This window comes from Danio rerio, chromosome 25 (genome assembly GCF_049306965.1).
Source record: "Danio rerio strain Tuebingen ecotype United States chromosome 25, GRCz12tu, whole genome shotgun sequence".
Lineage (NCBI taxonomy): Eukaryota > Metazoa > Chordata > Actinopteri > Cypriniformes > Danionidae > Danio > Danio rerio.
The window spans coordinates 39,030,916-39,058,222 of NC_133200.1; the positions used below are offsets into that span (position 1 = coordinate 39,030,916).

At 36.7% G+C, this 27,307-nt stretch overlaps 2 protein-coding genes across 3 annotated transcripts; both read right to left on the reverse strand.

The window, feature by feature from the left end:
- On the reverse strand, window positions 1-17,386 carry slc7a10b (solute carrier family 7 member 10b). Its single transcript, XM_682733.9, has 11 exons — window positions 17,186-17,386; window positions 12,275-12,479; window positions 10,346-10,497; window positions 6,720-6,845; window positions 6,373-6,526; window positions 4,298-4,421; window positions 4,108-4,211; window positions 3,436-3,532; window positions 2,699-2,848; window positions 2,140-2,317; window positions 1-478 (listed from the first exon to the last, which is right to left on the reverse strand). Exons 1-11 carry the CDS (start codon window positions 17,325-17,327, stop codon window positions 357-359), a joined length of 1,554 nt encoding a protein of 517 aa, XP_687825.2. The 5' UTR covers window positions 17,328-17,386; the 3' UTR covers window positions 1-356.
- faap24 (FA core complex associated protein 24) lies at window positions 17,186-27,307 on the reverse strand. 2 transcript variants are annotated; one of them, XM_073942112.1, is made up of 5 exons: window positions 27,023-27,307; window positions 24,642-24,781; window positions 23,541-23,696; window positions 22,894-23,079; window positions 17,186-17,456 (listed from the first exon to the last, which is right to left on the reverse strand). In XM_073942112.1, the coding sequence occupies exons 1-5, from the start codon at window positions 27,129-27,131 to the stop codon at window positions 17,367-17,369; spliced, it is 681 nt and encodes a 226-aa protein (XP_073798213.1). In that variant the 5' UTR covers window positions 27,132-27,307; the 3' UTR covers window positions 17,186-17,366.

Here is a 27,307-nt window from a genome sequence, read left to right on the forward strand (position 1 = left end):
TGAACGTTGTTAGAAAGTCTTTAAATGTATTTACAGCAGTGTCTGTATAATCGGTTATGTGATTATAAGGCATCACAGATGAAGTATTGTACAAAAGAGAGCAGAGATTCTGTACATGTATCAACAGAGCGAAACCCAATAACAAATTACAGGGCTTCAAAATAACACTCCTAAATCAAACAGTGAGCAACGTGATCCATAAAAGCAGGAAGCAGACATTCACATATACACTCCCCATTGAAATAAATGAGGCGGTTATTGTTTCATTTCCCTCTTTTACTACTGCTGCTACTACTACTATTACAAGGCATCGTTTATTTTAAGTGAAGAGCTGCCAAATTAACGTAAATCAAAACTCAAAGGTGTCCCGAAGATTTGCTTGTGAAGGAGGATTTGTCAGTCCATTCTGCCAACTCAATGGGGTCGATTTGTGGGAAAACCACAAAAAACACTCGCTGTCCCAGATATGTGGCCCACTCTGGAAAACAAAGACCACAAATGAACATGCGCTCATTTTCTGAAACGTCCCAAAACACGGCCAGTCAGCAGTGAGGGATGTGTCCAGTAATAAAAATTGTTCGAGAAATTGATTCTGCATCGATCCTGAGATTTTCTAAATGCATCACTATTCTCTCACGTCAATTCTGAGCTTAGTTTTAACAGCAGACGGTGCTCTAGGCAAAAGCTTCACTGCAGACGGTGCTCTAGGCAAAAGCTTCACTGCAGACGGTGCTCTAGGCTAGTTTATTAACAGCAGACGGTGCTCTAGGCTAGTTTATTAACAGCTGGCGGTGCTCTAGGCTAGTTTATGAACAGCAGACGTGCTCTAGGCTATTTTATAAACAGCTGGCGGTGCTCTAGGCTAGTTTATTAAAAGCAGATGGTCCTCTAGGCTAGTTTATTAACAGCAGATGTTCCTCTAGGCTAGTTTATAAACAGCATATGGTCCTCTAGGCTAGTTTATAAACAGCAGATGGTCCTCTAGGCTAGTTTATAAACAGCAGATGGTCCTCTAGGCTAGTTTATAAACAGCAGATGGTCCTCTAGGCTAGTTTAAACAGCAGATGGTCCTCTAGGCTAGTTTAAACAGCAGATGGTCCTCTAGGCTAGTTTATAAACAGCAGATGGTCCTCTAGGCTAGTTTATTAACAGCAGATGTTGCTCTAGGCTAGTTTAGTAACAGCATATGGCACTCTAGGCTAGTTTATTAACAGCAGATGGTCTTCTAGGCTAGTTTATTAAAAGCAGATGGTCCTCTAGGCTAGTTTATAAACAGCAGATGGTGCTCTAGGCTAGTTTATAAACAGCAGATGGTGCTCTAGGCTAGTTTATAAACAGCAAATGGTGCTCTAGGCTAGTTTATTAACAGCAGATTGTCCTCTAGGCTAGTTTATTAACAGCAGATGGTCCTCTAGGCTAGTTTATAAACAGCAGATGGTGCTCTAGGCTAGTTTATTAACAGCAGATGGTGCTCTAGGCTAGTTTATTAACAGCAGATGGTGCTCTAGGCTAGTTTATTAACAGCAGATGGTGCTCTAGGCTAGTTTATTAACAGCAGATGGTCTTCTAGGCTAGTTTATTAAAAGCAGATGATGCTCTAGGCTAGTTTATAAACAGCAGATGATGCTCTAGGCTAGTTTATTAACAGCAGATGGTCCTCTAGGCTAGTTTATTAACAGCAGATGGTCCTCTAGGCTAGTTTATAAACAGCAGATGATGCTCTAGGCTAGATTAATAACAGCTGGCGGTGCTCTAGGCTAGGTTATTAACATCAGACAGCGCTCTATGCTAGTTTATTAACAGCAGACAACGCTCTAGGCTAGTTTATTAACAGCAGACAGTGCTCTAGGCTAGTTTAATAACAGCAGACAGCACTCTAGGCTAGTTTATTAACAGCAGACTGCACTCTAGGCTAGTTTATCAACAACAGACAGTGCGCTAGGCTAGTTTATTAACATCAGACTACGCTCTAGGCTAGTTATTAACAGCAGACAGCGCTCTAGGCTAGTTTATTAACAGCAGACAGTGATCTAGGCTAGTTTTTAACAGCAGACGGCGCTCTATGCTAGCTTATTAACAGCAGACGATAATCTAGGCTAGTTTTTAACAGCAGACGGCATTCACATCGAGTCCCCTTACCTGTGAAGTCATATATGCATCTGGGCTTGTCTTTCCAGTAAACCCCCAGGAAATAAACCGGTACTCCAGTGAGCATAATGACCAAACCCACTCCACACACCAGCGGCTCCGAGTGCAAACTGAAAGCCAGCAGGAGAGCCCAGAAGAGCAGGTAACACACAGGCACGAGCAGACTCACCTGAGCGCACAGAGAAGCACACACATGCTCAAATACCAAAACATGATCTGACAGCAGATGTTGATTGCAGATCTCATGATTTTTAGGGTGATTGTTCTGTAAACAATCCAAAACAAATATTGCTTAAGAGGGTAATAATACTGAGCTTAAAATGTTTTTTTTTTAAACTGCTTTTATTCCAGACAAAATAAAACAAATATTATAGTAAACACTGTGAACAATTCCTTGCCCTGTTAATCATCCTTTGGGAAATGTAAAAAAAAAAATTCACAGGAGGGCGAATAATTGTGACTTCAACTGTATGCAATATGTCAAAATGCACATGAGAATAGTGTATGAATACATCTTAAGAACATACAAATAAGAACTGTATATTCACACCTTAATCGGCCTGTATAAGTTTGGCTTCTTCCATCTGTAGTACAGCAGGCCGGCAATAGTGACTCCATAGGAGAGGTAGTTGATGAAAGAGACGTAGTTTATGAGGTTGTGGGTTTCTCCAATGCACAGGATTACAATTGTGGCCGTGCACTGGAAGATGGCAGGAAAAAAAGATTGAATTAATGGAAACAAACTTGAACATAAACATATATGAGTACAGTTGAAGTCAGAATAGTTAGCCCTCCTAAATTATGTATATTTTGCTTCCCGATTTCTGTTTAACAGATTGAAGATTTGTTCAACAGATTTCTTAACATAATAGTTTAATAACTCATTTCTAATAACTGATTTCTTTTATCTTTGATAAGACACTAGTATACAGCTTAAAGAGACATTTAAAGGCCTAACTAGGTATATTAGGGTAAGTTATGGTAATTAGGCAAGTCATTGTATAACAGTGGTTTGTTCTGGAGACAATCCAAAACAAATATTGCTTAAAGGGGCTAATAATATTGACCTTAAAATGAGTAAAAAAAAATAAACTGCTTTTATTCTAGCTGAAATAAAACAAATAAGACTTTTTCCCGGAAGAAAAAATACTATAGGAAATACTGTGAAAAAAATTCCTGAATCTGTTCAACTTAATTTGGGAAATTTTTAAAAACAAATAACAAAAAAAAAAGCAGAGTAGGGCACGTAACTGTGACTTCAACTGTACATAAATGAGATTTCCATACGCAGACGAGCAGAGCTGGGATCGGTGTGCAGTGCTTAAAGTGGATCATAGCCAGAAGGCTGGGTAAATGTCCTTCACGAGCCCCAGAGAAACACAACCTGTACAGTGAAATAAACAAATCAGTGTCATAGCCTGCAGTGCTTTGCATAAAAATATTCATATATAGAGCAAGAGCCAGTAACTTAAATAGCAATACTGCTTTATGGTGTAACTAATAGCTATATGAAGACCTTATAGAAGTGAAGCAATATTGATTATGAACTATAATAATAAGAATATAGTAATAATAATAATAATAGAGTAAATAATAGGAAACATTTTGATTAGGAGTAATGAACAATTATTTTGTTTATTTATTTAATTTTTTTGCCCTCATAGTTCACTGAGAAGTTATGTCTTGTAAATGTGCTCACATATTACCAGTCAGAGATAATTGAATGAAGGGTGCATCACTTGATTTTAAAATAACTGAAGGAAACACACACTATCAGCTATCGGTGATTATTTATTGAACATTAATGTTGAACAACTGAAATTAAAGCACACATTGCCTAAAACAAACAGTCATTTTTTTTCTTAGAAAAAAGTGAAAATAAATAATTCACATTTTTGGATTTTATAAGTTTCCCAAGTCCTCCTGATGCAAGGTAAAGGTATATTGAAATGCACAGACCTGGAGGAGGTGAACAGGTAACCATTGATGCCCCCGAAAGTTGACAGAGCCACAGAAATGGGCATGAGTGTGGAAAACATCCCGAGAAGCTTCTCACCGAACGTCTACAGCAAACGAAACAAAGCTGCTAAGAAAGCTTTGTAAGAGTAACACTGTTAATAATCTGGTAGTAAAAAAAAATAGCACTTACGACAGCCACTGCGTTTGAGGACAGCAGCTCCTCAGGAGACATGGAGGAGAAGTAGGCGATGTTTGTGAGGGTGTACACACATGTCACCAGTGGAATGGAGATGTAGATGGCCCGGGGCAGATTTCTAAGAGAGAGAGAGAGAGAGAGAGAGAGAGAGAGAGAGAGAGAGAGAGAGAGAGAGAGAGAGAGAGAGAGAGAGAGAGAGAGAGAGAGAGAGAGAGAGAGAGAGAGAGAGTGTGAGAGAAATAAAAAATGTAATATACACATTTGCATATGCAGCCACATAGCATCACAAAACCAGTTATACATTTATGAAATTAAGATTTATACATAAGATAAATATAAATATTTACCATTTTTTTGGGTAAGTCTCTCATATAATATTTATTACATCACAAACTGTATTGTAAATAAATCCTATAAACGTTTGCATATTAGTCTATGATATTAATGACATTATTATAAAAACTAAATTCATTTTCACACATTAACATAAGCAAATAAATGAACTCAATGATGGGTTAAAAAACCTGTGGATTGCTCTGCGCCTACATGTTACCAGTCAAAAAACCTTATATTTACAGTAAGGACTTTTAAACATAAAAGAAACTTAATTATCAATTATATCATACCTGTGCCGACATAAGAACTGTATAATTTCTGTGGATTGGCAACAATCAAAGAAAACGTTTGATTTTGTCACTCAAGCAATGAGTCAAATCAACCAACCAAATCAACCAACCAACCAATCAATCAACCACCCAACTAATCAATCAACCAACCAACTAATCAATCAATCAACTAATCAATCAACCAATTAAGTAACCAACTCAAATCAACCAACCAACCAACCAACCAACCAACCAACCAACCAAATCATCCAACCAACCAATCAACCAACCAACTAATCAACCAACCAACCAAATCATCCAACCAACCAATCAACCAACCAACCAACCAACCAACCAACCAACCAAATCATCCAACCAACCAATCAACCACCCAACTAATCAATCAACCAACCAACTAATCAATCAATCAACTAATCAATCAACCAATTAAGTAACCAACTCAAATCAACCAACCAACCAACCAACCAACCAACCAAATCATCCAACCAACCAATCAACCAACCAACTAATCAACCAACCAACCAAATCATCCAACCAACCAATCAACCAACCAACCAACCAACCAACCAACCAAATCATCCAACCAACCAATCAACCAACCAACTAATCAACCAACCAATCAACCAACCAACTCAAATCAACCAACCAACCAACCAACCAACCATCCAACCAATTAACCAATTAACCAACCAATTTAAATCAACCAACCAACCAACCATCCAACCAAATCATCCAAGCAATCAATCATCCAACCAACTAATCAATCAACCAATCAACCAACCAACTCAAATCAACCAACCAACCTAATCATCCAACCAATCAATCAACCAACAAATCAACCAACCAACTCAAATCAACCAACCAACCAACCAAATCAAGTCAAATCAACCAACTAACCAGCTCAAATCAACCAACCAAATCAATACAAACCAACCAACCAAATCAAACTAATCAGGCAACCAAGCAACCAGATAAACCAAATCAATCCAACTAAGCAACCAACCAAATCAAACCAAGAAAATCAAACCAACCAAGCAACCAAATCAACTAACCAGCTCAAATCAACCAACCAACCAACCAAATCAACTAACCAGCTCAAATCAACCAACCAACCAACCAACCAACCAACCAAATCAAATCAAATCAAATCAAATCAAATCAAATCAACCAACCAACCAAATCATCCAACCAACCAAATCAAATCAAATCAATCAACCAACCAAATCAATTCAAACCAACCAACCAACCAACCAACTCAAATCAACCAACCAAATCAAGTCAAACCAATAAAATCAAACTAATCAGGCAACCAAGCAACCAGATAAACCAAATCAAACCAACTAAACAACCAACCAAATCAAACCAAGAAAATTAAACCAAGCAACCAACCAACCAGGCAATTTTGTAAATCCAGGTATGTTTTATGAGTGATTTCAGACTGACCTTCTGGGATCGACCACTTCCTCTGTAACGTAGTTGAGAAAGTTCCATCCACTGAAGGCGAAGGAGGCGTGAAGAAAAGCCAGGGCGATCTGGCCTATAGACGGAGCTTTATTAAAGGTGAACGCCGTCTGCGGGGTCAGACTCTCATAGTTACCTAAGCAGACCAACATATCTGTTAACTGGACGACTACAAACACACACATATCGTCAAGACAGATGACATCTGACACAATCTGAACACTGACTAATTGTATTTGGTGACTACCAAAAGCTTTTCTTAAACTGATTAAGCCAATATATCACCACGCACGCACGCACGCACACACACACACACACGTCTCTCTCACCTCCACAGATCTGCACTAATCCCACAGTAATGATGAGTCCCAGAGCCAGGAGCTTCCCGACGGTAAACGCGTCCTGGATCCGCGTGGCCAAACGCACACTGTAGCAGTTCACCCACGTCAAAAACACTGCAAACACACACAAACTGATTCACTCAAGGCAAAACACTACAGGAGAGAGGCTAAAACAAAACAAACAGAAATGCATAGTTGTCATTATACAACCACAGCAGAATGATTACATTTATTCATTTCATTTTCGCTTAGTCCCTTTATTAATCTGGGGTCGCCACAGGGGAATGAATCGCCAACTTATCCAGCATATGTTTTACGCAGTGGATGCACCCATACACACTCACACACATACTCTACGGACAATTTAGCTTTCCCAATTCCTTTATAGCGCATGTCTTTGGACTTGTAGGGGATACCGGAGCACCCGGAGGAAACCCACACCAACACTGGGAGAACATGCAAACTCCATACAGAAATGCCAACGGAGGCTCGAAACAGCGACCTTCTTGCTGTGAGATGATTGTGCTACCCACTGCGCAACCATGTCACCCATGATTAGATTAGGAACCAAATTTTTTTTACGTTTTCTAAAATGTTATGTTTAAGTATGGAAATAAGGCATTATTTAATCAAATAACATGCAGTAATTTGCATACATACCTTCAACAGAAATGTGCAGTCATACTCAATATTCTTTTTTCTATGTATCTATTTATTTTATTCATTATTTAAATATTTTACCTACAGTATTATAGTCATTTTGCATCTCTATTCATAATTCAGAAAATACTGCAACAGCCAGAAAAAATAAAACAATCACAACTTTTTTAGAATAATTAAGCAAATTATTTATGAACATTTCCCTCTGTAAAAAACATTTCTGAATAAAGATATGAATAAAACCTTAAGCTATATGTTCTATTTAAGTAATATCACACAAGAGAAGTGTTATTAAATAGTGATTAAGTGTAAAATTATTACGTTATATTAAAGTGAAGATTCGTGGCTCAATGCAGGAAACAAAGCTCATTTTGAGGAAAAAAAGTCTTTAAAAATATGGGTCACTATATTTTAAGCTACATTTCACACTGTTACCATTAACTATGACCTAATTGGCTGCTTATTTAGTCCAGTTAGGCATTGAGGATTTAAAATAAGAGTGGCCCAGCCAGAGCCCTGACCTAAATCCTATTGAACATCTCAGGAGAGATCTGAAAATGGCTGTACACCGTCACTTCCCATACAACCTGACGGAGCTTGTTAGGTTATAAGGCTGTGACATAAAAAATGTGGAAAAAGTGAAGCGCTATCAATACTTTCTGGATGAACTGTAAATACAGTAGCAGCTAAGTGTCCCAGCCCTTTGAGTGGGCTAATGATGGAAAGAACAACATAAAACAAACACAACGTACTAACTTCAGTCAACTTGCATGCATTTGCAGAAGGTTTTCTTATGTTGAAATGATTTGCAGCATGTTTTTCTTCCTTTTTTTTCCTGTTGTGAGGCTCTGCAGTGCATTTTGTTATTTGTTTTTGCATGGTGAGGATTTGCAGGACACGTGCAAAGACGTTTTCTTAATATGCTGGTGTTTTCTTAAGTTGCAGCTCTCTCGGACAGTGTAGAAATGTGCTAAAGAACAGCCCTTCTGTGGGCTCATCCATCAGTGTCACTGCTCACACAATGTTTCATGCTCTTTCTCCTCCAGCGAGAGGCATTTAAGCCCAATTGAAACAAATAACTCTGGGTGAGAATGAAAAGCAGGAGCAAAGAGCGTTTTGTGTGGAGAGATGGAGGGCCTTGTGTTTTACTGCCGCTCTCTTGCTCTGGTTTGTGTGAATGAGTCCTGAATAATGAGAGTTAATGCGGTAAATCACATGCTGGAGACCCACAGCACCTCCAGCAGCCGCAGGTTCTGCATCACATCTGGGCCTGTGTTTAGGACATTCCCCTGTGGAGGCTTGCTTTAGTCACTGAATACATGTTTTTAAATCTCATTGCGACTCTTTAATTGTTCTTTTTTCACTTTTCTCTGAACTGTGAGAGGTAAAATGTATAAAAGTTATGAAGTCGGAACAGAATTGCATGATATAAACTTGCAATTGCAAGAAAAAAAGTCACAGATTTTTAGAATTTAGAAATTGCAGATTATAAAGAAGGAAATGCACAGATATAAATTCACAATTGTGGAAAATAGTTCAAATTTAGATATATAAAGTCACAATTGTCAGTTTTAAAGTCAGAATTGTATGATATAAACTTGTGTTTCAGAAAAATAAAGTCAGTATTGCATGTTATACACTCGCAAGTAAAGAAAAAAGTTTGAAATCTGAGATAAAGTCAGAATTGTGAGATATAAACTTGTTTTTCTGAAAAATAAAGTCAGAATTGCATAATATAAACTTGCAATTGCGAGAAATAAGTCTGTATTCTGAGAAATGTCACAACTGCAAATTGTAAAGTCAGAGCAGGAAATATAAAATTGCAATTTAGATGTTTTTGAACTCGAAATTGCAGGTTATAAAGTCAGAATTGTAAAAGCGTACAATTGCAAAAAAATTCATAATTCTGAGAAAGAAATTCACAATTGAAAAAAAAAAGTTTGAAATCTGAGATAATGTCAGAATTGTGAGATATAAACTTGTATTTCTGAAAAATAAAGTCAGGATTGCATGATATAAACTTTCAATTGCGTGAAAAAGTCAGTGTTCTATGATAAAAAGTCACCATTGTGAGTTATAATTGGTAGAACTGGAGATATAAAACTGCAATTTAGTTTTTAAACTTGAAATTGCAGGTTATAAAGTCAGAATTGCATGATATAAACTTGCAATTGTAAGAAAAAAGTCTGTATTCGACATATAAATGCGTTTCTGAATAATAAAGTCAGATTTGCTTGACATAACTTGATGAAAAGAGATGAGAAAAAGGTCAGTGTTCTGAGATCAAGTCACAATTGCAAATGTCAAAACTGGAGATGTAAAAATGCAAAAAAATTTTACTTGTAATTGCAGGTTTTAAAGTCAGAATTACATCATATAAACTTGCAATTGCAAGAAAATATCATAATTCTGAGGTTGAAAGTCACAACTGTGAGTTATAAAGTCAGAATTGTGTGATATGAGCATGTAATTGTGAGAAAGGGACATTTCTGAGATAAAGTGGCAAATTTTCATTATAAAGGATCAAAAACTATCATCATGACATGATCAAATTCGATTAAAATAAAAGACACAAGCATTTAAAGGACTTCCTAAACATTGCAAACAACCAAAACGATATACACAATCTTTTCATTTAAATTACATTATTGATATAATTTGTTTTTCTAAATACAAATACTGGATATTTTCTACCATTTATAGGCAGGACAGCCCTATAATATAATATAATTAAATAACCTTTTGTATCCTACAGAAAAAAAGAGGTCTAAAAGACACATTTTCCTTTCTAAAACCAGTAGTAATAGGTGAGAATTTTAAGAAACCTGTTTGAAAACAGCCATTATGCATGCAGTTCCACTTGGTTGACCAGAAAAAAAACACAATTTTTTTGATAGATAAATAGTAAGTTAGTTAGTTAGTTCGTTAGTTTAGTTATGAAGCCCAGCACTCACATATGCAGATGGCGGACAGCATGCGTGTGGCGATGTATGGAGGAACACAGTGCGGAAACACAGGCTGAAGCACGTAGCTGGAAAAGGTGAGCGCTATAACTGCCAGTGTGGTGGGATACATGATCAATACTGCACTCCATAACAGCAGAAACCTGCACAAAAAAACCTTCATTGCTTATTCATTCAGGATTGAGCAGGTGTAAAACACTTGATTGCAAAAAAAAAAAAGATTCAATGTTTTTAGACATAATTTTATTTCATGCATTTCGTTGAATAAAAAGTGCGTTCACACAGAAAAAATCTCAATATCTGGATGATGAGCTTATGCAAGTGATAAACAGTGTGGAGTGTTGAACACTTTCTTTCATGCATTCAGTGATCAGAGATTCACTTGCTAACTTGAAAGGGGAGGGGCTTGTGGAGAATGGGAGGGGCTGTGGTTAAAGGGGAAGAGCTACTGATGTAGAGGATGAGTTGATGAAGGAGAGGGGCTAATGATAAAAGGGAGGAGCTGATGATGAAGGGGAGGGGCTACTGATGAATGGGCGGAGCTACTGATGAAGAGGAGGGGCTACTAATGAAGAGGAGCTGAAGCATCAAGATGAGGAGATGATGATGAAGGGGAGGAGAAACTAACGAAAAGGAGGAGTTACTGATGAATGGGAGGGGCAGCTGATGATGAAGAAGAGCAGTTACTGATGAAGAGAAGGAGCTACTGTTGAAAGGGAGGGGCTGATAATTAAGGGGCGGGGTAATTGATGAAGAGGAGTAGCTGATGATAAAGGGGAGGAGCTACTGAAAAAGAGGAGGAGCTACTGTTGAAAGGGAGGAGCTGATGTTTAAGGGGAGGGGCTACTGATGAAGGGTAGGAGCTACCGATGAAGAGGGGGAGCTGTTGATGAAGAGGAGAAGCTGATGATGAAGGGGTGGAGCTACTAATGCAAAGGAGGAGCTGTTGATGAAAAGGAGGAGCTGATGATGATGGGTGGAGCTATTGATGAAGACTAACTGGAGGTGAAAAGGAGGAACTGATGGTGAAGAGGAGGAGCTGTTAATGAAGAGGAGGAGCTGATGATGAAGAGCTGATGATGAAGGGAAATAACTACTCATGAAGGAGAAGCAGATGATGGATGGGAGGAGATGCTGATGATGAAGAGGAGGACACGCTGATGAAGAGGAGCGGATGATGAAGAGGAAGAGCTGATGAGGAAGGGGAATAGCTACTCATGAAGGAGAAGCTGATGATGAAGAGAAGGGGCTACTGATGAAGAGGACGAGCTACTCATAAATGGGAGGAGCTACTGATGAAGAGGTGTTGATAATGAAGAGGAGGAACTGATGATGAAAAGGAAGAGCTGATGATAAAGAGGAGGAGCTACTGATAGAGATAAGGAGCTGCTGATGGAGGGGAGGAGCTACTGATAGAGAGTAGGAGCTGCTGATGGTGGGGAGGAGCTGATGATGAAGAGGAGCTGATGATAAAGAGGAGGAGCTACTGATAGAGATAAGGAGCTGCTGATGGAGGGGAGGAGCTACTGATAGAGAGTAGGAGCTGCTGATGGTGGGGAGGAGCTGATGATGAAGAGGAGCTGATGATAAAGAGGAGGAGCTGTTGATGAAGAGGAGGGGCCACTAATAAAGAGGAGGAGCTGTTGATGAAGAGGAGGAGCTACTGATGGAGAAGAGAAGCTGCTGATATAGAGGATAAGCTGCTGATGAAGAGGAGGGGCTACTAATAAAGAGGAGGAGCTGATGTTGAAGGGGAGGAGCTGTTAGTGAAGAGGAGGAGCTGCTGATATAGGGAAGGAGCATCTAATAAATGGGATGTGTCTCTAATAAATGGGAGTGGATTCATTTTAGCCACATATTTTCTGTATCTGTACTTTTAAGTCTGTTTTCCACCCCTGTGTTTGGTCACACATGTCGTACCCCACGAGTCCGCCGAAGATCTCGGTGACGTAGGAATAGTCTCCTCCAGATTTGGGTATGGTCACGCCCAGCTCAGCATAGCAGAGGGAGCCGAGAGCAGCGACGCCTCCACCCAACATCCACACCACCAGAGCCAAACCCACAGAGCCCGAGTGCTCCAGAACACCTTTAGGAGAGATGAAGATCCCAGAGCCGATGATGTTCCCTGAGCAAACACACAACAGCAGCATTATTAACAGGTCTGCACTACACTTCATTTCAACAATTTCCAATTTTTTGCTGCTACCAATATACATCAATATGATCAAAGTAATCTATTTGCATAATACCCGCCTTCAAGCGACATACAAATACTTTGACATGGGCAATATGACTGCGTCCAAAATCACCGGCTACTCAGTAGGTACTGCATTTAAATGTACTACTTGACCACTGGAACTGTGTTCTATACAGTATGAATGTTAGTATGAATGGAACTTGGATGTAACTACATCCGTTATTCTGTCATGATCACGTGACCTCTCAATAGCCCCTTTCACACAGTGATACCGGTAAATATCTGGAAAATTTCCGGAACGACTTTACCGGTATATTGAAAAAAGCGCTGTTCACACAGGCGAGGACGTTACGGAAATTTTTTTCGGAAAAGAGCATTCACACATCCATTCCTTAATACCGGTATATTCTGACATCATTCACCACAAATGAGCTTTAAACGGCTGCGCTTGTATTTGTAAACATTTGACTACATTACAAACTCTGTGGATGATCAATATTGTGAACAACTTTCGCAGGATCACTTTCGCATGTCGAGATGTTCATAATATGTGCGTGTGCAGGCGCTCATAGGCGCACGCAAAGCTTGAAGGTAAACAAACAACGGCTTATCATAAGCATCTCATCGATGATTATTTACACAGTTGGCATTAAGAAGAACATATAAACGTGATCTGACTAACTTCTAGCAGCTAAATGTGTCTGGAAAAATATTCAAAGGCATTTATCCTCACAAACCGCGCGGACGTAAATGCGTCTGACTGTTGTGATTGGCTAAAGCAGACGTCTCACGTCAGCACGTTCTAGACGTGCACTCGCTTATTACGGGAATCTTCCTTCTGCGTTCACACAGCGCAGCATTCCGGCAAATTGCCGGTAATGTTACAACTTCTCTTTCCGGAAAACAGCCAGAACGAATTTACCGGTATCTTCAAAAAGGACCTGTTCACACATACAACCTTTCCGGAAAATTGCCGGCAATTTTCCGGAAAGGTCTGGATGTGTGAAAGGGGCTTAGTCTCTGGCTGTGTCCGAAACCACCTACTACTCAGTAGGTACTGCATTTGAATTTAAACGTACTACTTGGCCGTTAGAAAAGTACGTTCCATACGGAATGAATGTGAAGAGTATGAATGGAATTCGGAAGTACTACATCCGCCATTTTATCATGGTCACGTGACCTACCTGCGTCAGTTGCGCCGATTTACTCCCATTCATGAATTAACTCGTGGGGCGTCATGGGATAGCGCAGAATCTCGCCGGAAGTTGTAAGCCATACGGGTTCTTCTCGCATACTGATTTTCGAATTCTATAGCTGCGTCCCACACTATACACTATGCACTCATGCACTATGTACTTATGCACTTACACACTCAACAGGATAGTATGTGTATGTAGTGTCGTCCCAAATGGCACACTAATGTTTTTTTACTAAGCGGAAATTCAAACCGTTTCCCTAATGACGTTTGCCAAATCAGTGAAATAAACGACCGAATTATCAAATAATACCTGCCGTGAGTATAACCGCATTCACCATCAGGAGGCGCTATAATCACTCTCGTAAAAGAATTTTGCTTTCACCATCCAAAATAAATAAAGTTATCCAACATGTGAGCCCGATAGCTACGACTTTTCCGCTACGTGAGCAAACCTGCGGCCGTTGAGTGCGTGAAGTGTCCATCATTACACACTTCACTTTAGCGGCTGAATGAGTGCATCATCCGGGTAATTAAAGTGCACTTATTATTTTTAGAGTTTTCAATGTGAACGCACTACTTACACTATTTATACTACAAAATGGCGTCCAATAGTGCGTAAGTATGCGATTTGGGACGCAGCTTATGAATTCGGACATACTACTCGCATACTGATTTTAGTGTACTATATAGTATGGAAGTATGCGGTTTTGGACGCAGCCTTTCTCTCCCTCTCTTTACATCTGCAGGCCCCGCCCTAGTTACGCAGACGACGTGCCCTGGGATTGGCTGGAGTGACCCAAGGCGTTCTTTAAAAAGGGAAACCGGGCATGGGGCGGGGGAGCGAGTTTGATTGGCGTGTTGTTTTGCGTTTGGTGTGTTATAAAAAACTATTCTGTTGCTAAGTGCTATTTTTGATTGTGTTTCCCATGTTGGTGTGTGCATTTTAACTCTTGGTTGTACATCCATCCATGTTTCCCTTTCCTATTATGTTGTTTTTGGTTTGTTTGTTGATAATGTAAATATTGAATTCTGTTCACGGTTAGAAGCAGTAGGGGTTAGACGCCACACTTTTCTTTTATGTAAATATTTTCTCCTGTTTTTATACATAGGGAGGTGAGAGTAGATTTAGTATTTTTTTATTTCTGTTATTTTGTTAAGTGTAGTTAGTTTCATTTAGGTGTTTAGTTAGAGTGTACTCTTTGTTTATTTATATATATATATATATAAATATAAAAAAATATATATATAAATATATATAATATATATATATAACATATATATTTATTTATTTATATATATAAATATAAAAAATATATATATGTATAAATATATAAATATATATATATGTATATAAATATATATATATATATATATATATATATATATATATATTTACATTTTTTTTATTTTATTTATATATATATATAAATATAAAAATATGTATATATGTATATATATATATATATATATATATATATATATATATATATATATATATATATATATATATATATATATATATATATATATAAAGACAACAAAAAAAGACTAATAAAGGGTATTTTAAATCATAAAAGTGAGTTTTATTTGTCTGGTGTTCTTTTATGTTGCGGCCTCGACCCAAGACCATGGGTCATAACACATGTCAGTTGCATGGATGTCATGAATTCTTTCACAGTGCATCATAGGATAGCGTAGCGTCCATCAGCTGCGCACTTCAGAATTTTGCTGGAAGTAGCAGGTCATCTGGATCCTTCTCGCATACTGTTTTTTTAATTCTATGAAATCCGACATACTACCTGGTTCGCATACTGTTTTAGCGTACTATAAAGTGTGGAAGTACACGATTTTGGACACAGCCAATGTTTCATCCACGGATTAGATACAGAAAGACCAATCAAAACAGACTTGGCCAGCTGACCAATCAGAGCTGACCTATAGAAGGAGACAGACCTTAAGCCCTGAATTGATTCAACTGAATCGCATTGAAATCATCACATAATGACTCGAATTAAAGACAAATTTATAAGAAATAAAAAAATTTTGACCTTAGATGCATGTAGGAGACTCCAACACAACATTAACTCTTTAACATTTATCTCAAAGTTTAAATGAAAATCTATCTATCTATCTATCTATCTATCTATCTATCTATCTATCTATCTATCTATCTATCTATCTATCTATCTATCTATCTATCTATCTATCTATCTATCTATCTATCTATCGCACTTGCTAGCTCTGCTCCTTGAGCTGCCATAACACACAAAGCTAACAAATATTTTCTTTTCCCTTTATTTAGAGCAGCCCAAATCTGAAGTGGACGCTAATGCATCTTCCAGAAACACAGAGGCGCTGCTGTAGTACCTGTGAGAGTTTTTACAGCACACAATGAAGGCCTCTTTTTCTCCGAGCCGCTGCTGGCAGCTCTTCTCTCAGGCACACAAGTGTCGTACAACGAGTTACGTAACAGCGGGCATAAATAATCCACTGCTGCCCGTCAAAGACCCGCTGCCATCCCAAGCCTTGGCTTCCATTCGGCCCCTTTTAAGAGGACAAACACATCTGAAGGGGCCCACATTTGCCGGATGTTGATTTTAAACTTATTAAATGCAAGTGAAGTTAAAGAGGTCTGCCAGCTTTGTTGTTTGACACTTGTTAGTTGTTGAGACTCACTGAAAATTTTGTTTTTAGTGATTCGACTTGTAGCTGAGATTCTTTAATTATTGCAATGCAGTTAATATTTAGTTTTTCAACATTAGTAAAAACAATATTAATGTGTTTAAGTCAATATTAAACAGCATATTTTCTTACCTTTATATTTTTGTTGACCACTGTATTTATCAATAAGCTATTTATGTCTCATGGTGCATGTTAGATATGCATAGAATACATTTATTTTTTTATTTTTGTCAGAGTTAATTATGTTTTTATAAAGTTTTTTAATCAATTCCTCCATTAAAACCGGTAAAATAAGCTACAGTTATATAATAAAATAATAAGAACATAATGTAGGATACTAAAACAATCACATTTATTAACATTTCCTTTTTTATGCAGTAATAAATAATTACTTAATATATTTACAAACATATTCACTACGTAGAACTGATAATATATAATAAATATAACTCAATTATCAATTAGTTAATCGTATAACATGCTTTAAAAGTCTATAATGCAGAATATTTTTATATAATCGACAATCCTCAGCAAAAACTATTTGCACTTGGAAAAGGTTAGTAAAAAACAACAAGAAAATCTTATTAAACTCAACATTTAAGCAAAAAAACTTAAATAATGTTATATACTTTCATTATTTATAACTTGGAAAATTATTTCAGGTTGTGTAACTACTAACAAAGACGGTCGTCGCACGTTTTAACGTAGTAAAACTGAAGCACAAACAAAAAGAAAACAAGTAAGCGTCTCCTACCGATGATGATCGTGCACGCGCTCAGCAGCCCGATCTCCTTCTTGAGTGTCACGCGCTCAGGGATGCCGGAGTCTCGTTTGAGCTCGCTATCTTTCATGATGCTCCTCCGAGCCTCTGTCTTTTTCCTCTCAACTCCATCCATTTCAGTTCTAGCAGGAACACAGCGCTGGCCCTCCTCTCTTCAGCTCGCTCCAGAGGATTGAAACACGGTGAAAAGGCCGCGCAGGCGCCGCGCGCTCCCCGGCCTGAATGTTAACGAGTCACTCGCGCTCTGGAACATATACGACAAATCACGCATGGTCATTTCATTCAATTACTTCACAAATGTGCATATATATACTCGATATAACCATCGTAGACTAAATAAATACATGTTATCTAGCGTGTTTACTAATGCAATTCTGCACTGCAAAACAATTCTTATACTTATTTTTTTTTGTATTCTCTCTAAGTCCAAATGTCTAAAAACTCTTATAATCAAAGCATTTTCTAGACAAGACTGATTTTCAGAAGTGTAAATGAAGAGTAAGTGAGTTTTTACTTAAAACAAGCTAAATGATGGCCAATGAATGCATGGGTAAGCAAAATAGTCTTGTTTTTCCTTTTGAGATGAGATTATTTTGCTGACCACATTTCATTAAAAAAAGATATTTAGCTCATTTTAAGGGGAAAAACTCACTTAATTTTAGCATATATTATTTATTAAATAATATATGAAACAAGACTATGTGTTTTGATTTTTTGTAAATATTTAGATATTTAGGAAACAAGACAAAAAAAAAATCTAAGAAATGCATTTTTTTTACATTGTGTGACATCCACTGAAACCTTGTGTTTACAATGCAAAGGTTTACTCGACCCCCTTAAAAAAAGCTCAGTGTGTAATTTAAGAAGTCAAGTCGTGAATCTGCGGTTGAGCTCCGGAATAAAGGAGCTGCTCAGGAAAGCCGTTCAGAAGAGCCGCTTTGTGCTCCAGAAGGAAAACCCTGAGTTTGTGCCAGAAGAGAGACACTTAAAGAGCCAGTGGAGCAGAAAACCAGCAGATCACGGAGATCAGAGCATTTATGAATCAAATTAGAAATCATTTAAACTTCTGAAAATGGGGGTCTCAAACGTGGAGGAAACTTGCGTAAGTCAGAATTATTCGCCCCCCTTTAAATTATTATTTTTTTTATATTTCCCAAATGATGTTAAACAGAGCTAGGAAATTTTCACAGCATGTCTGATAATATTTTTTCTTCTGGAGAAATTCTTATTTGTTTTTTGTTTTTTTTCGACTAGAATAAAAGCAGTTTTTATTTTTTAAACACCATTTTAATGTCAGGATTATTAGCCCCTTTAAGCTATTTTTTCGATAGTCTAAGAAGAAACCATCATTATACAATAACTTGCCTAATTACCCTGTCCTGCCTATATTTAAGCCTCTAAATGTCACTTTAAGCTGTATAGAAGTGTCTTGAAGAATATCTAGTCAAATATGATTTACTGTCATCATGAGAGATAAAATAAATCAGTTATTAGAGATGAGTTATTAACACTATCATGCTTAGAAATGTGTTGAAAAAAAACTTTGCCTTTAAACAGATATTGGGGGAAAAAATAAACAGGGAGGCGGATAATTCTGACTTCAACTGTACGTCAATACACGCAGTTGTAAACAAATTTAACTTAAATATCTGCTTAACTACTTCAAATAATATTATGAGCCATAATAATAAATTCATGAATAAATTAAAATGTATTATGGTGTGTACATTCATTTTTAGGAAGGTTTCTACAACTTTTATAAATCAGATCCAACTTTTTATATCCTGAGTTTTGGCATTTTTAGCATCTTAAGATCAAATCTGTTGAATTTGATTTAAATAAAAGTATAATACACTAATAAATCATTGCCGCCTTAATTTTTGTCATCTCAATTTACATTATTCAGGCAAAAATAAATGTTAGGTTAAACTTTGTATAACTAAAAATAATGGTCATAACTTGATTTACTAACTAAAACTAGTGAAATTAACTTGAAACTATATGTTGACATGATCATTTTCACAGTGTAATACATATTAAACGCACCACTGCATACATTGTAAAATAATTATTGCTGCCTAAAATGTATTAGTTAAAATAACCAAACTTTTCAAATAATCTCAACTTAAAAACTAAAAAAAAAGTCAAAACCTGTTTAAAACTTGTTAAATTAACACAAAAACAATTTGTTGAGATTATTTTTTGTTATATCATTAATAAAGAAACAATTTAAAAAATATGATAAGAACATTTTTATCTCACAATCTCACATAGCAAATAATAAATAAATTTTTTAGGTTTATAATTAATCAAAATTATCGTTCAGAATTATAAAAAATTAAAATAAGTTTACAACTAAAAGTTATGGTCATAACTGCATGTTTACTTAAAGCTACTTACTCTTTCTTGCCATGCATGTATTAAAAACACAATATTCTCTCAAAATAGCAAGTTATAAGGCTTACATCTCACAGCATTTATTTATTTTATCTCTGAATTCGGAGTAATACAATAAAATAAAGACATAAAAACAGGACTCGGAAAACTTATCTGACAGAAAATAAGTCGTTTCACTTTGTGCCACACATAAGTAAATTAACAAAAAGGTAATTATAACCAGTAAGTCAGTTCCTTTACATCTCACAATTGAAAGTTTATACTAGCCAGACTCTTTTATATATGCAAATAAATTAGAATATTACAGGTATAGTTCACCCCAAAAAATTAAAATACTCACCCTTTAGCTTGTTTTAAACCTTTGTTTCTTTCTGTTGAACACAAAAGATACTTGTTGGAAACATGTCAATCGTTTTCAGCTTTATTCACAACCTTTTCTTTTGTGTTTAACAGAAGAAAGAAACTCATAAAGGTTTTTAGGGAGAGTAAATAGCCCGCACATTTTCGTTTTTGGATGAACAACCCCTTTAAGCACACTTTTTCACCAATTATATGATAATTTTTGTAACTTATAATGATAATTAAAAATAAACATAATAATAACAATAGCAATATGTTTTCACAGGGCTTCACACTGTGTACTCGTACAATAAAGTGGTGCACAAAAACAGCTCAACATTCTGAAATGAGTCGTCAGCGCCACCTTTTGTCCATCCATTAAAACTCCTGTTAAGTGCAGAAAATGATGTGATGTATGGCAACACATTCTACTACAGTAAGGATAGTTCACCAAAAATTCAAAATAATATCATTTACTGGGTTCAAACCTTTACAAGTTTCTTTCTTCTGTTAAACACAAAAGAAGATATTTTGAAAAATGTTGGAATTCTGTAAGCATTGACTTCCTATAGTTTGTGTTTTTCCTACTATAGAAGTCAATGGTATGGAAACTCGCTCCTGCCTGGTAAGAAAAAAAACATGCTCTAAACAGCTAAAATTGAGCTACCATGACTAAATTATGAGATATATGTCACAATTCTGATTTAAAAAGTCAAAATCATGAGCTACTATGACTAAATTATGAGACATGTCAGAATTCTGATTTAAAAAGTTGAAATTATAAGCTACTATGACAAAATTGCAAGATGATATCTAAATTCTGATAAAAAAATCTAAATTATTGCTTAAAATGTTGCTGAAAGTATGATTTACTGAATCATAATTACAAGAGAAAGTAAAAATTATGATTTAAAATGTTAAAATTATGAGACTTAACCAAGTAAAAGTGACATCAAAAGTAAAAATTATGATTTTTAAAGAATGTAGAAATGACATTGTAATACCAATAGGTGGCGACAAACAACCATAGAAATGTGTCACTTAATTTTAGTTTTTTTAAGTCATAATTTAGACTTTTCATCTACTAATTTTGACCAAGTAAATCATAATTTTGACTTACTAGGTAATAATTGACTTTTTTTAAAGAGCCCCTATTATGGGTTTTTGACAATGACCTGTCATGCAGTGTGTAACACAGCTCTGAGTGAAATATCTAGCACAGACTTAAATCTGAAAGTGCTGGTGTTTAAAACTATCAATTCATCGATAAAAGAGCCAACTCATAGTGGTTCGATTGAATTGCCGCTGTAACGAGTCTGATGTCGATATGAAACTCAAGACAAAGACTGTAGCAGATCCCGGTTGAATCATGTCATGTTGACGCTGTGCTCTGAAGTGTGAGGGGAAGTTAGTGTTATTTACTCAAAGATGAGGCTGTGAAGAGTCAGTGGTTGAAGTTTAGTTTTGCAAAAACACCTCAGCATTATAGCCCCAGCCTTGTGCTGTGTTCCTGTCATTTTTCTGACGCGTGCTTCAGCAACCTACACACGTACAACGGCGGATTCGCAGACATTTTTTAAAGAAGGGATCAGAAAAGACTATTGATGCATGGCATTTTGTCGGAGCTTGACAGGAACTTTATCAGTACACAGTTCATGGACCAGTTTCTTCCTCCACTTCACAAGTGTAAGTAAGTGTGATTAAAATGGCTGTCTCCTTTTCTCTAGCTTGCAAAAGATGCATTTAATTGTGTTTTGTTATTTGTAAACGCTTGTAGTGTGTCTGGTTAACTCTATATTCTCATATCGCGTCTAAATCCATGTTGAAAACGTGCCACTGTCGGCGGTAATAGCCTAGTGGTTAGTGCGTCGACACATAGCACCAAGGTGCTCATGGCGATCCGAGTTCGATTCCCAGCTCGAGGTCCTTTGCCGATCCTTTCCCTATCTCTGCTCCCCACTCTTTCCTGTCTGTAAAATCTCCACTTTCCTAGCCAAATAAAGGTGAAAACCCCTAAAAGAAAATAATAATAAAAAAAAAGAAAACGTGCTGCTTTGTTTATGTATTTAAGCTGGCGATGTGTTTGTGAGCTGGCGATCCTCGGCCGTTTGACTTTGCTTCGGCCACAGTCACCCGTTCTTACACACGTGTTGGTCAAGTTTCAAACTAGCTTAGCTTGTGCCATTTTGTGGATTAATACTGAATGTGTGTCATGGTTAAGAACAGAGTAATATGCTGGTGTTTAACTGCTTTGCTTTAATGCACTCCTGCATTGGGCTCACGCACACTCTCTGCACTCTGACTACTTGTTGATAAGCCGCGGTGGGCATTTTTTCCCCATCTCATGCTGAACACAGTCAACCAATCACAACTGGATCATCGAACCAATCAGCACAGATTAGCATCACGCTAAGGAGGAGTTTGGGCACAAATGAATCACTAAATGAATCATATCGGAGTCGTAATTGGGTAAACATAAATGCATATTATAAGACAATTAAAAGTGTTTTTTAACCTTGCATGCAAATCAGCCTGTTGTTGGAAATCCCCAAAACCAAAATACGGTCTTATTTAATGCACAATAGGGGCTCTTTTAGTCATAATTTCTACATAATTTTGACTTAAGTCATATTTTTGAATTTCCCAAGTAACAATTTTGACTTTTTTTCCCTTAGCAGGCGGTAACGGTTATAGTTTTTCAGCTCTCTTCGATATATTTTATTTAGTGTTAATAAAGAAACTCACTTGAGGGAGAGTAAATAGTGCAAATTTTAATTTTTGTGTGAACTATCCCTTTAATACTGAATCGAGGCACCGTTTAAAATAAAAAAAGTGCTTAAATAGTGTTTATTCTTCTCTTACTCCAGTAACGCGAGTGTGTGTGTTTTCTAAGTGATCTGATTGTGGAAGAAGCCCCTGATGTGCTGCGCTGTGGCCGGACCCACCACAGGCTCCAGCTCCTGGACTGAGGCTCGGCTGAGCTGGAGGATGCTGGGAAATGTCTGCAGGAGCAGCTGGGCCTTCACCTTCCCCACTCCAGGGATCTGCTGGACAAGATTCAACACCAGCGGCTCCAGCAGGCGGGAAACCGTCCTGCGGCGAAACGGGTTCTCCTTACTCTGTCCAAACACCTAAGAAACACAGACGCGCATCACATCTTTATACGAGTTCTTATTAATTCATAGGTATAATGTGAATGAAGGGGCGGCACGGTGAATCAGTGGTTAGACCTCACAGCAAGAAGGTCGCTGGTTTGAGTCCTGGCTGGATCTGTTGGGATTTCTGTGTGGAGTTTGCATGTTCTCCCTGTGTTGGCGTGGGTTTCCTCCGGGTGATCCGGTTTCCCCCACAGTCCAAACACATGCGCTATAGGGGTATTGAATAAACTAAATTGTCTCTAGTGTACGAGAGTGTCTGTGAATGAGTGTGTTATGCAGCATCCACTACATAAAAAACATATACCGGAATAGTTGGCGGTTCATTCCGCTGTGGCGACCTCTAAAATAGAGATTAGGCCGAAGGAAAATGAATATTGTGGTTTCCTTTTGGTGGATCTCATGTGAGTGACAGGTTGACCATGTGATGTACTCACCAGCTGAGCGATGAGCTGAGCAGCCTCAGCCGAGGTGGAAACCGGCAGAAGAGTCAAACCCAGCTCCAAAACCACAAACTTCTGCAGTGCGCTGAAATACTGCTCGCTCACTCGAGTCTTCTCCACGATCACTACAGCCTGCAGACCACTGTTCGCCTGCAGGAAACAGCACAAGCACTTACTCTGGCTTATCAACATCAACACTGTTTTCCAGCCCCATGTTTATGGAATCGGAGAAAGATGAGAGCAAATCTAAATGAAAAATGATCATTTTGATGACGGTGGCTCAGTGGTTAACACTGTGATAAGGAGATTGTTTAATTCAAGTCTCAGCTGGGCCAGTAAGCGTTTCTGTGTGGAGTTTGCATGTTCTCCCCGTGTTGGCGTGGGTTCCTCAGGGTTCTCCGGTTTCCCCCACAGTCTAAACACATGCGCTATAGAGGAATTAGATGATCTAAATTGGCCGTAGTGTACGAGTGTGTGTGTAAATGTGAGTGTGTATGGGTGTTTCCCAGTACTGGGTTGCAGCTGGAAGGGCATCTGCAGGGTAAAACATATGATGGAATAGTTGGTGGTTCATTCCACTATGGCAACACCTAATAAATAAGGGACTAAACTGAAAGAAAAATTAATGAATGATTTTGATGAAGCAATTTTATTATATTCGGGTTATTCAGTGTGAAATCATCCTGGAGCTTTCTTTGCTACATTTCTTAAATTATTATTAACACACACACACAAAAAAAAAACACATTTAATAAAAGCAGGTTAAAGTAGTAAGCACAGATTAATGTTACCTGTGTAATCGACAATTTATGTGTGTGTGTGTGGTGTGTGTGTGTGATTTTTAAAAATCTTTTAATTATACAATTTTCTAGTTTTAACTTTATTTGTTTTTTTAAAGGTATAGTTCATGCAAAAAAAGTAACAAAATGTGTCTGTGTATGTACAATTCATGTGGTGATGCTTATATTTATTTTGAAAGAGCTTGAAAAAAAATCTAAATTTTTAGCAGGGGACCTCTAGATCCATCAACATAACTAAATTGTTTATTATAATTTAATTGTGAAGCTCTAAAATATCAAATGAGTCTATATGTACATTTCTAAAGCGGACGATCTTCCTCTTGTAGCCGTTTCCTGCCACCAGGTCACTTTCTGACACATAGAGGACACACGTCTTGTTACTGAGACAGAAGTCGACAACACCGAGCTCCTCCTCGAAGATCATCTTTACACTTCCTGAGAACAAAGACAACATACAGAGACATCAATAAATAATTTGAGAAAACAAGATGCATCACAAACACTAGACTAACTGTCATTATACTAATTTTTCAAATTTAAAACACACAACTAAAAGCAAGGGATAAATAAAAACTAGTTTAAAAACGAACTAGTGTTAAGGTGTAACTAGTGTTAAATGTATGATTAATTACCATGGTACAATTTTATGTAACACTAAAAACTTTAACCAGAATTAAAGTCTTAAATGTTAAATTAAAATATGAAATCAGCCACAAATATTGAACAACATTCTGTTAAAAGCAATATAAATTCAAATGAAAATGTAAATTAAAACACTTTATATGTCACTCTAATCAAAACAACAACAGTAAAACCTACAATAATTAAAAGTAAATTGCCCAAATACCATTTGGATGTCTGCATCAAATAATAATACTATTATTAATAAAAATAAATTATATTCTTGCATATAACGTTAACTCTTCAAAATTATGCTTCAAATTGAATTTTGAAAATAAAATCTAAAATATGGGAGAAATAATGTTCCAAAATGAAACACATATAAAACAACATGGATATATGATTGTACAAAGTTTGTTATGTTTTAGATTACGTTCAGTTTCTTACAAAAGATGTATTGATGACAAATGGGCCAACCAGGGGTTTAAATGATAGTAGCGAAGTATAAAGTTTTAAAGTTTACAACTGAAATGGATCATGGACATGTTAATGTATTTTAATAATTCCAGTTAAATATGCACAAACCTTATTGGTCACGCTTTACAATAAGGTTCATTAGTTAATGTTAAGTAATGCATTTACTAACATGAACAAACATTGAACAAAACATTAACTACACTATATATTCATGTTAATAAACATTAGTTAATGAAAATACAGTTTTCATTGTTAGTTCGTTAACTCATGGTGCATTAACTAATGTTAACAAGCATGGACTTGAATGTTAATAATGCATTAGTAAATGTTTGATTATGATTAAAAAATGCTTTACAAGTGTTATTCATGATTAGTTTATGTTAGTAAATGCATTAACTATTAAACCTTATAATAAAGTGGTACCACCTTATTTATATGAAAACTACTAAAACTGAATGTCATCTTAGTGGGTGTCTTAATTATGCCGAAATGTAAAAGGCTAATCAAACTTTAACCAAATTAAAAAAGGCTATATTAGAGATTGACCTGTTATTTTGAAAGTCAGTGTTTACACTAATGTCCGTCATTTTCTTGTGGAGCTCTCTTTTGTGTGTTAAAACTACACAACATCCATGATTATCAATAGTGTACATCTACAATCGTTTTCTTCTAATGGAAAGTTATGTTATTCTGTTATGCTTGAAAGAACATACAAAACAAGAAGTGTCAATTGTAAAGTCAACAGTAAAGTTCAAATAGCATCAATAAACAAATAAAAATTATAAACAGCAAACTAATAAATAAATAATTTATACAAAGAACAAACACACTCAAAAAAATAAATAAATAAAAAATCAGAATCAGTTTTATTGCCAAGTGTGCTTCACACACTCAAGGACTTTGTTTAGGCTACAGAAGCTTTCAGTGTACATAAAGTGACAAGTGACAACACAAAATAAATATGAAAAAAAGATAAACATTAAACAGAGATGCAGTTAGTCAGGAAATCTGGAGGTTGAACAAGAGGTAGAACAAGAGATTGAGGTAAAGTAGGTTTTATATTAACACGTTTTTAAAGAGTGACAACTTTTGGCACAATCCCTACATTTTTTTATTATGCTACTTTGAATATTTGGTCTGAAATCCCATGTAAGAAAGATAGCAAAACAACATTAGCAAGAACTAATTATCTCTGAACATGTCTAATATGGCGGTTCATTCTGCTGTGGCGACTCCAAAATATAAAGGAACTAAGCCGAAAAGAATAGGCTGTTTCTACTATGATTTCCCTGTTTAGAGTTAGCAAAGAATACTTAAATCATATTATATAGGTTTAAGTCCCAATGTGTGAACTTCAATTATATTATATAGGTTTAAGTCCCAATGTGTGAACAACTTTACCTCAGTAAGTTAACGTTACACATTATAGATATATACAGTATATGTAAAAATCTATTAGTATAACGTTACATTAGCTTTAGCAACACTATTGCGCCTGTCACTGTAAATAAAGAGTGTTTCAGAGGTGTGAATCTTCTGACTTGTTCAGGAAAGCACACATTTATGTGAATGACCAACCTTTAAAGCTTTGCACGAGTGTTGATCCTCTCCATTTCTCATGACTGATTATGTGTCCGTACGGAGGAGCGGCGTTCAGGAGCTTCGCGGGAACCGGTTTACTTTCCATAACGGAAAAAAACTGACTTTCAGTTCAGTAATATATCGACTACATTCATATGATGTAAATTAAACACCTCCCCGGTAAAATAAAATAGCCTTTCAGTTCGCTCACAGTGTATTTAAACCGCACGGGCTCTCGACACACGACGACAAGTTGACGTTTCTGAATCTCACAGCAGCACT

Excerpts from the sequence above, each read along its gene's own strand:
- slc7a10b (XM_682733.9), bottom strand. The coding sequence starts at position 17,327 with ATGGATGGAGTTGAGAGGAAAAAGACAGAGGCTCGGAGGAGCATCATG. Across the intron at positions 12,480-17,185 it reads CGCGTGCACGATCATCATCG|GGAACATCATCGGCTCTGGG; the intron begins GTAGGAGACGCT and ends GTGTTTGCTCAG. Across the intron at positions 2,318-2,698 it reads ACTTATACAGGCCGATTAAG|GTGAGTCTGCTCGTGCCTGT; the intron begins GTGTGAATATAC and ends CTGTGCGCTCAG.
- faap24 (XM_073942112.1), bottom strand. The coding sequence starts at position 27,131 with ATGGAAAGTAAACCGGTTCCCGCGAAGCTCCTGAACGCCGCTCCTCCG. Across the intron at positions 24,782-27,022 it reads ACTCGTGCAAAGCTTTAAAG|GAAGTGTAAAGATGATCTTC; the intron begins GTTGGTCATTCA and ends CTTTGTTCTCAG. Across the intron at positions 17,457-22,893 it reads TCCAGGAGCTGGAGCCTGTG|AGCGCGAGTGACTCGTTAAC; the intron begins GTGGGTCCGGCC and ends TATATGTTCCAG.